We start from the raw sequence: 10,893 nt of genomic DNA on the forward strand, positions 1-10,893 counted from the left end.
ACGTTAGTGCCCTAATTTCTCCAGCAAGGCACAAAATGTAACAGGGCAGCCCTTCCCCAGCAAAGAGGGGGAAGACTGACAGGCTGAGAGTGCATGCCCAGTGGTGGACTTCATATACACAGAAGCACCTGGCCACTAGAAAACATTTACTGAAAGTGGGAATGCTCCTTCCAATGGCAGGGTAAATTCAGAGATCTTGAAATTCTAAACTCATACAGTAATGGTGCTCCCACACCCGCATGCAGAAGCAAACATCCTTTGTGTTTGGATGAGAAAGCAAAGGGGTCATTTCTTTCCTTTGTTCAGCTTTAGAAGCAAAGGGGCTTCCCAGAGCTGGTTCCCAATTATAGGCAATCAAGAACATATTCTGGGAATGTAAGTGGAATTTTATCAGTTTGAAGGAGACAGCTGGGTGTACACAGGAGGTTACTCACCATAGAACCCTAAAGGATTCATGCAGGTCAGAATGTTGTTGGCACTAAGATGGTTTTGTATCAGCTTAGACTGGGGAGAGAGATATGGAATGAAGTATGCCCAATAGTATTCAGAGCTGTTATATACTTGGTCCTTGGGAAATGTGTTTCTCTTGCTCATGGTGATCATTCAGATGTATGTATGTCATTACAATTATGATCAGCCAAGAGGCTTCTGCTAACTAATGATGCCTGAGTTTGGGTCCTGGAGGAACTGGAGGCATATGGAAATTGATTCTCTCTGCCAAAACCTTTTCAAAAAGTCACTTGTTTAGGTGGTGATGCACGAACTGCTCAATTAATAGAATTATTCTTTATTACAAAGTGTTTTCACATTACAAAAAGGAAGCTGGAGTATAAAAAGATCAAGTGAACAGTCTCCCAGAGTCACAGAAAGCGTAATTTTTTCACAGAGCCACAGCAACAGAAAGCAAGTCCATAATGGCCAGAGTCTGCACCTATCAGTGGCCGAGCCTTTAAAGACACCCAAGGAGAAGGGAGCAAGCCCCTAGTGAAGTCTGAACATGACTTTATAGAAGAAAAAAACTGAAGCATAATGCCCAAGTTCCCTGTACACTGCAAGTCCAGAAAAACAGTGTAATATGCCTATACTGTAAGCTCAGGGAGTCCCATAATGACACTGTGGACTAGCCTGGCAACACAAATTAGCAAGCTATTTGGCAACACAGACTGAATTGATGGTCTTCCAATCCACAGGCATAAGTATATTATAAACATAAGCCCTCATTGGACAACGCAGGAGGAGCCTGGAGTATTCAGCAAGTTAGGCCTTCTGCTCCAGGCAGAACGCATCCAGTGCACCCAAATCAGATAGATGTCAATCCATTTTCCCTTTGGAAAGGAATGTCCATAGCATTCCTAAGAACCTCATCCCTTTCTCTTTCACTCCCTTCCTTGTTGAGGATTGGAGAACAGCGAGTCTCCAGCTGTAGCAGAGAACCCTACATATATTAGAGAATTGATGTTTGCTACTTCTTCTTTCTTCCATGTTCATATTTCCATTGTTTATCTGTCTCACAAATGCTCTTTTCCAATCCTTGAGTCATTTTCCCTTTGCCTCTAATATTACCCTAGGTTTTCCCCCAACCAAATATTGCCCACCTTCTTTAATAGCAATGGCCACAAAGACTGGATCTGGAAGGGACCCTGAAGATCATTTATCTAATAGCTTCATATTTAGGTGAATAAACTAGGACCTTATCTATTACATACCTTAAGGAAATGGGTAACTGATGTCATAGATAAAGTTCCCAAAAGCTGCAATATGGTTCCTCTGGCCTTTCTGGATTTTTCTGCCTCAGCTCAGTTACAGTATTCATCTGAGAGATAATTCTGACACTGAAAGCCTTAGCATCTACAAATGCAGTGACTTCTTTAAAAAGTTAGATGCTTTCCTTTCAGCCCCTCACCTGACAGCATCTTGTTCTCTCAGCATGTATGCAGATTTGTATTCCTCTCAAAAGTCTCACTGCAGGGAGTTCAAGACATAGACCATGTCCATGGGAGGAAACCTCAGTGGTTCACACAACCAAGCTGTACACGGAGGAGACATCTTCCAGACAGGCTACCCATAAGGGTTCTCAGAAATGTAACTTGATGAAGACAAAGGAATATTATTAATGGTGACTATTTGTCAAAGGCATAATTGCTGCCATCTAAACAGTGCTTTAAAAACAAGTATCATTGTATTGCCCCCCCACATGCTTGAACATGATAATAAACTCGATAGCCCAGAAAGAGTCATATACATTTCTATTTATTAACTTCCTTTAAAACCCAAAACCCACTGTACTTAAGTCGATTCCAACTCATAGCCACCCTATAGGACAGAGTAGAACTGCCCTGTAAGGTTTCCAAGGAGCAGCTGGTGGACTCAAACTGCCAGCCTCTCGGTTAGCAGCCTGAGCTCTTAACCACTGCACCACGAGAGCTCTAGCTGCCTGTATATTAATTTCAGATGTCAATACTTTAAAACAAAGCAGACAAAGGGTCTAACATCAATTTATTATACTCCATTTCTCCTTTGTACTTCCTTTTCATTTGCTTAAGTGGAATTCTCTGGAGAACATTCCAAAGTGTAGAGGACTATATGCTTTTAGCAGAGAGATCCCTACTCATGTGCAAAAAAGTAAAGATGCCTGCCTTACCTGGCATAATTTCAGAGGCTTTGGGAGAGGGCCCCTTATCAAGTAAATATGACCAACCTGATGGATGATTCTCTCACTCACTGAAGAAAAATTTGGGCTCAGACTCAGCTCTAGGCACTGGGCAAGTAGTAATGAACAACACAGACAAACTCTGCTTTCATAGTGCTTGTATCCTAATGTGGGAGGAGGGCACAAACAGACAAACCAAGAATACATAATATATCAAGCGGTGATAAGTGATACGGATAAAATAACATGGGGCACAGGCAAATAAGGCATCTAGGAAGGTGAGGGTTACTTTCTATAGGGTCTTCAGTGAAGACCTTGATAAGGTGATATTTGAGCAGAGACCTGACAGAAATGAAGGGAGTGAACCATGCCAATCTCTCCAGAAAAGACATTTCAGGCAGAGGAATAGCAAATACAAAGGTCCAGATTTTGAACAATGGCAAAGAGGCCAATGTGGCTAGAATGGAAATGAAGAAGAGCAAAAGTGGCAGGAGATGAGGACAGAGAGGGAGAAGACTATGTAGGACTTTAGAGACCATTGTTAAGAATTTTTGCTTTCCTGCTGAGAGAAATGGGAAATCACTGGAAGGGTTTCAACAGACGTGTAGCATGATCTGACTTTTAAAGCCTAATTTTGGCCTTGTAAGTAGAAAACAACATAGAGAGCAGGCAGAAAGATTGCTTTGGTTGCTGTTGCACAGTTCAGGTGTTGATGGTTTAGACCGGGTGGTAGGAGTGGAAGCTAATGAAGTGTTCAGATAAGGTACATAATTCGAAGATGAAGTGAGCAGGATTAGCTCCACTAGAGAAGATGATTAATGCCTGCCATTATGTTATGAGAGTTTAACATTCTGACTCCAGAATTAACCTCTAAGCAAAGTAGCACACGCAGCTAAGACTAGCTGTTTGAACTTCAGGGTGAATGAGTTTCTGATCTTTGTCTGAGAACACATTTGGACAGAAGAGAGGAGAAACCAGAAATGTTTGGTAACTAAGAGGAAAAGAGAAGAATACAGAATGTGTAGAATAGAACACGAAATTATTGAATCCCTTCATTTGCAATTATCCATTGGACATCCACTTTCATACTTCCTGAGGGGAGGAGAGAGAGGAAGAACATTAGAAAGATGGCATACAGTGGTAAAAATGTAGTAAGGCATGTAGCTGAAATTTAGTAAAATGTAGTAAAGCACATAGTGAAATTTTTGCTAGGGTAATTACATTATACCATGGGTTATAAAAAAGGTACGTGATGTATTTTCATTTCTATTTCCACAGCTTTTGTCTCACAAGAAATGAATCACAGAATGAAGAAGTTTTTGCTTTTATACTGTCCTTACTCCATATTTGGGAACAAAATCCTGGGCTTACAGATTTTATTCTACATTATAATGAATATAATTTTATCTCAAATCTACTATTAACAGTTTGAGACCATTACTTGGGCCATAAAGGGAAAACACCCTCCTGAGAAAATAGTCCATATTTCTTAATAATGGAGTCTGTGTTTTCCACATGAAATCTCTGACATCCCAGGCTATCAAACCAGTGGCTAGTAATGTCATCATCTGCTCGGTTGACATAGTAATCACCAGATGAACTTCTGGAATGGGACCAAGGGGCTCTAGCACAAGTAAAATAAGGTAAAGAGTAATAAAATGGGTTCGGAAAGACAAGGCAGTGGACAGCTAGTGGAAACTGGATTCCAGACATTAAAACATTAAAATGGGTTCGGAAAGACAAGGCAGTGGACAGCTAGTGGAAACTGGATTCCAGACATTAAAACATTTAAATAAGCAAACATCCTGGGAAAAATTATTTGGGGTCACCAAGAGCAAGGAAATGAAACAGATTGGGGCAAACTGGAATGTCTGTTCTGTTTAAATGTTTATTTTTTTCCCTGAGTCTGATGTATTACACAGTTATAGTAACACACTGATTCTCAGGAACCAAGTTTCAGCCACTAAACTGAATAACAGACTTGGCATCCATAAGAATCTATTAAATGAATATGCTTAGCATTGATTGACAGCCCGTCACCTGAAAATATAGGGTCATTTTCTCCAAAACTTGGCCAGCCTATGCATTACTGGCGGAAGAGAAGTAGATTTCACAGAGCAAGACAAAGCTGCCACTTGGCCGCATTGATCTCCAATGCTTTGCCAAGCTTGTGAAGCAAAATATGCCTTTTGATGGGTGTGAATTGCCCTTTTGTGATCAATGGTGGAACTATTAGGTCTTTTTCAGCTAGCTTCAAGTTTTCACTTTGAATGAAAAAAAAAAAAAAACAAAACACCACCTTAGCCTAGAGTAAACTAACAGATGCTACTCACCCCAAGTTTCGGGAAAGCCAAAAATAAGCCTGCATGCCTCTTATTTCTGGCAGCAAGGGTGATTATAGGAATCTTCATAACCGCACTTAAGAAAATGGGCTAAAGTTACCCCATTAAAACTCTCATGAGAATTTCAGCAAATAATAACAAAAGCTCATCACATCCACACACAAAAATGATAGTTCTTTGCTCTTCCACATATTTTACTACCCTGGGGAATAACAGATGGGCTACTATGGGAGGCATATGTGAAATATTTATGAAAGGCAAAGTAACTGAGATAGTAAACTCATAAAACAATAATTTCCTTTACTATGTGTGCAAAAATGAGAGTAATTTTTACATAATAAAGTATATTGGCAAAAGCTACAGATGAAACAGTAAAAAAGAAGCATAAAAATACAAGTTACAGTCCCCCCAACACATTAAAAAGTGTTTAGGGAAAAACTAGCTGCAGAAAAAGTCTTATGTGTTTGGTGGTGTCATTCCTTATAGAAAGACCTTGAATTTGTATTATTTTCCTCCCAAAGAATGTAGATACTCTGACATAGGACATTCCCTGTAATGAAGTAGCACAATGACTCAAAGTTATTCTGTAAACTTCCATAATGATGTCCATGGGATGCTGTAAGTAAAAGACTGTTTTAAAATAGAACTTGAAGGTTTCCCATGCAGTCCCTATGCTTTTTACCTACCTAGTCCAAACACATCCAATCTTTAAGAAATTAGAATGCAATGAACAGGCAGGCTGTAAAAGCACACTTGAGACAACAGCATTCCACCAAGTTCCACAATAGCCTGGGAACACCAGAGTAGGTTTTGATACAATCTTAAGGAATGTAGATAGAGAGGGTATTAGACTAGTGCAAGGTAGAGAGAGAGGGGCCTTAACATACCAGTTCTTCTAGACTTACCTCCATGCCACATCATTCTTCAGTCTCTGAAAATGAAAAACCTGCACAGACATAATAAAACTTGATCCTGGAGAAGATAAATTAGTCAAAATGTCAAAGGCAGTAAGTACGCCTGTCATATGGAGCTCGCAACCTGAGCCAAGTTCTCTCTGCAGAGGTAGATAATGGTCATTGCCACAAGGTGGCTTGAGAAGCAGAAAGTCCACCTGCCCCAGAACAAAGCTGCCCACGAGCCTTACAATTTCTGGCGTTTCTTCAGGTTAAAAAAATTGTTTCCTTCTTGAAACTTCCCCTGGTTCCCACTTTGCTTGAAATGCAAACATTTATACACCTAGGTACTTGTCTGTACCTAGACTTTTCATAAAAACAAAACCTTAGAAACAACAATAGCTAAGAATTATACCTGGGAAAACTAAATGTCAGAAAAAAGAATGTACATACTCATATTAAACTTACACCACGACCCTATTATCGGTATTGTCGTTGACAAGAGGATCATCCCTTCAAATGTCCTCTTTTCTGAGAACTGTCATGAAATTAAAGCACTCAGCCCCAGCCCTCCCTAATGTTTTCACTAAGGTTATCCACTTGAACAATGAAAATATATCAGCACGTTTTCCAATGCAGTGGAATTCACAGATGACTCATAGGGTTACCTAAAAGTCATCTCTGACCAGAATATTCATTAATGTATTGAAAATAGTCATTAAGGTAACAATCTATAAGAAGAGGACAGTGAGCTTTCAATTTTACAAATCGTATTTTAACCAGTTTCTAGATTACCAAAGCTAATTTTAAAGCCACAAGTCACTTTTTTCAACAATGAAGACACTTAGACTTTTAGTTGAGGTGTGTTCCAGGATGCAAACTAATTTTTAGCAGAACACGTTTAGAAAGTTTACCTACTACATCATTAAATCATTTGGCATTTTCCAAAGCCAAGTTAAAATGATTTTTTTAATTAATTTTAACTAGCTTCTGAGATTATCCATGCCATTACCCATGTGGCCCACAAAACTGAGTTTTCTGTCCCGCTTGTGTTTTCCAGCCTCTGCAAGCACGTATGTCCCAACGGTGTGCAACGGGCGGGAAGTCCTTGACTCCACCACCTCATCTCTGTGATTGTGAATTGCAGTTCAGTTATCGTGTTTTTAGACTTTTAGACAGAAGTGCTCACGTGCAGCTCCAGAATATGGAAACAGAGCAAAAGAACCCTAGTACCTTTTTTTAGAAACAGTACAATAAATTATTTTTGAGGACTGTACAGTAAATAGTGATGTGCTAGAACTTTTTAGGCTGATTTTAGTGCCCCTATTATTAACAAATCCCAAGAACATGGAAATAACCATTGTTTACAGAGCTGAGCAGTGCTGACAGGGTCTGACAGGGTCAGTCTACTAAAAAACATGGTGGCAATATTAGGTAACTTTTTTTCCTATGAAGTTTTTTGTAGGTCCTTGTAACTAATTTAGGATGAGTTTCTATGTTGTATATTAAAGTTACTTTCTGTGTAACAGATTGTTTTTTCTCAGCACAAAATAAAATGCATCTGTATTAATGAAAAGTTATTGACAATAAAACCTTCAAGGTTTTCCAGCACGGCGGATAATGGTTTGTTCTTTTTGAACCGCTGAAGGTAATTCGGGTATATTGATTTCAAATCGTTTTTACTTTTAATGTTGAAAGAAATGGTCTAACTGTGCTTCCCTTTATATCTATACATGCTTTGACCACAAGTTGTTACCCTACCAGATCCACACTTCCTTGCACGTCATAATGACCAGAGACTGACTGGCAACACCATAAATATCAGACCATCTCAGCGGCCAGATGACAACACAGATACTCTTTGTTCTAAGCCACATTTGTACAGCAGTCCAGAATTTGCCTAAGTAGGGCTTGGAGGCAAGAAGGAGAGAATTCCTATATCTTGAATGCAGAACCTGCCAGGGAAGGTCTGATGGCTCTTATTTCCAAATACAATCTTAATTACTACGAAGGACGCTGGAAAAGTGTCTTGTCATTCCACTGGAAAATCACTCTCACTATTCATAGCTGAATGAAGCAATAAAAGTGCTGAACACTTTATCTTCCTATGCTTTCCCAAAGTCCCAGGAACAATGCTCAGGCACAGAGGCTGGTCACTAAACTTGAATATTTTACTAAACTAAATAAAGGCGTGAACAGGAAAACACGGATAAGCTAAAACTGCAAAGGCTTATTCTTACCAATGCAGTCTTATTTTCTCCCTGTAAACCCTTTAGTCAAAAGTCATTTATTAATGTAATAAAATTTACTGAGAACCAAACAATCTGCCAGGTCCTGTGCCAGGAGCCGTGAATAGAGTGCATTCATTCCTGTGGGTGCCGTAACAAATCACCACAAATTGAACGCTTAAATTTAGTCTCTCTGGAGAACGAAAGTTCACAATAAAGGTGTCAGCAAGGCAGCGCTCCCTACTGAAGTTCCAGGGGAGAATCTGTTCCATGCTCCTAGGAGCTTCTGGTAGTTACCAACTTTCCTTGGCTTGGGACCACATCACTCCAATCTCAGCCTCTATCTTCACATCACCTTCTCTGTATCTGTCTTCTCTATGTGTCTCTTATATAGACGCTTGTTACTGAATTTGGGACCCACCCAGATAATCTAGGATTATCTCCTCATCTCAGGAACCTTAATTTAATTAAGTCTGCAAAGATCCTTTTTCCAAATAAGGTCATATTCAGAGGCTTTAGGGATTAAGATATGGACATACCTGTTTGAGGGCCACTGGTCAGTGCGCTACCAAGAGAAAGATAAATATGATACAGCTTTTGCCTTTACGAAAAGGAGAATCAAGACTATGAGGGAACCCACAGGCTGAATTACCAGGACCTAGACAATCAAGACATACTGATACTATTTTTAAAACATTCCAAAATAATGAATACACGCACAAATGCCAACAGGGCTGGCCTTGAAGGAAATAAAGTGAGGAGTCAGGTGTTGGAAATGCTTCTCTTCTTTCTCCGTGCATTTGAGTCAGCAACCTAATCAATCATTCCAAAATCCACCAGATACTCCAAGACAACAGTGCTCACCAGTCCCTGAATTCTCATATTCAAATAAGAACCTGAAATCTGAGGGGCAGGTGGGGTAGATTGGGTAGCAGATTGAACAGCACTAGATGACAGAAATGAATTTTGCTGTGACTGAAACTGGCAGGAGTGCTAGCTAAGTATGCTTAGAATGAGCATCTGTTCAGGACAAAGGCTGAGGCAAGGCTGAGAGGAGAGAAAATAAACTCAAGCCCACTGATGGAATGTGACAGTTCGAGGAAGGTGGTTCAGAGATACAGCCGATGCCTCCAACAATCAAATTGATCATAGATCTTTTAAAACAAGACAATTAAGCTTGTGTATGCGTCTTGAGAAAACTCTTTTTGAGAGCTGGATTTTGGATCTACAGCCTCTGTATTTCATGCCCTGCAACTACACTGAAAATGCATTAACTGGCAGCTCTCGTCATTTTCTCTTTCCTCACCACACGCTCTGTTGCCAATTTGAGAATGCATTATCTAACATGTGATCCTAGAGAATTTTTTTTTTAAAAAATCATTCAGAGTATGTATGGAAAATAACAGCTATAAAATCTCTTTTACATAAGCCATTTCAAACAGATAGGTTTTTCATTTATTTTTTACTACACTAACTTAACATCTCATCCTTCCAGAATATAGCTGGTTGAGCTTATCCACCTTTGCAAAAAATTCTGGAATCTAAGGAACCCAGCCAGAATGACAAAAAATATATCAGAGCCTAATAGTGTGCTTGACTATCACTGGTTTTCTCAATGTTTACAGCATCTGAAGTGCTCTGAGTCTTCTCTAGTTTAAATATTAATAGGCTCTCTTGCCCAACCCAGGTTTATCATGGTAAAATAAAACAGTTCCCACTTAAAGCTATGAGGCAAACTGGTTAGCAGACCATGCAGAGGCCAGAGAAAGGAAGTAATTCAGTCAGTGTACTTGAACAACATTCAATTTCATACTTTCTCTTGCCTAGTCCCTACTTACTTGCCAAGCCTGAGAGCTTTGGGCTCCATAGTTCTTCAGCAAAGTGCTGTAAGCATGGGAAAGCCAAGAAAAGCGAGGTGCCAGGAAGATGGAAGTGTGGATTATAACCTCCACGGCTCTTCATTCATCCAAACCCGTGAATAAAGCAATGAATAAAGTCTTACTCTTTGACAAAAGGTTTAGATTTGCATAATTTCTATCGACTTTTCTCTTATTTAAAACCCAACCAAGCATAATGAGAAATCTGTCATCTGAGACAAAGGAAATATTGCCCTTCCCACCCAAATTTACCAATATTCACAAGCTATTTTAGACAGAGCTTTTTCGGTAGTCATTAATAAGAAGAGAGGAAAATTCTGGCAAATTAAAAGCCTTACTGAGACATTTTGTTCAAGGAAATGGAAGATCTGCTTCTTGAACCACTAATCGTTAAAGGAATTCTAAATGTTACTCACAGCTCAGCAACTAAGTCTTAAAACAGGGTTTGGTAAATGTCTGAAGATTGAGGTGTATCCTGCCTGAACACATGCAAATGGACCAGATGACACTCTGCGGTCTCAGGGCTCAAGAATCTATGCTGAAGCTATTTTTATGCGTTAATATTCTGTACTTCTACATGGTTACTTTAAATGGGTCTGTATATAAGATGGAATATTATCCGCATATCCAGTTATCTTAGCAATGTTATAAAAGCCCCAATGAGAGAAGGCTTTTAAATCCATTCTAATTAACTTTGAACCAATTCACTTGCTTTAGTTTTATCATTTGCTAATCAATATTCATAACTGAGTCCAGAACTACAAGAGAAACTTAGGAAAGTATCTGGCTTTGCCTTTGGGTAGGTGATTAAATCACCAAGGGCAGGTGATGGGTTATTCTCTTCCTGAACATCTCCAGAGACTTGGCAAACTTTCACAGTGGTAAGCTTCTAAAGAGCAAAGA

At 39.5% G+C, this 10,893-nt stretch overlaps 1 protein-coding gene across 3 annotated transcripts in view; it reads left to right on the plus strand.

Annotated features, from left to right (window-relative positions):
* The window catches only part of GRM3 (glutamate metabotropic receptor 3), an 81,699-nt gene extending 74,536 nt beyond the window's left edge, over positions 1-7,163 (plus strand). For 2 of the 3 annotated variants that reach the window (XM_003407172.4, XM_064289938.1), the window contains one exon: positions 6,946-7,163. In XM_003407172.4, coding sequence (XP_003407220.1) covers positions 6,946-7,019 — 74 coding nt within the window. In that variant the 3' untranslated portion in view covers positions 7,020-7,163. Of the gene's footprint in view, positions 1-3,095; positions 3,104-6,945 lie in introns of all 3 variants that reach the window. The other variant, XM_010587306.3, reaches the window with a different exon arrangement.
* Positions 7,164-10,893: the final 3,730 nt, after the last annotated feature.

The sequence above is a fragment of the Loxodonta africana genome, chromosome 8, assembly GCF_030014295.1.
Source record: "Loxodonta africana isolate mLoxAfr1 chromosome 8, mLoxAfr1.hap2, whole genome shotgun sequence".
In the NCBI taxonomy this organism is placed as follows: Eukaryota; Metazoa; Chordata; class Mammalia; order Proboscidea; family Elephantidae; genus Loxodonta; species Loxodonta africana.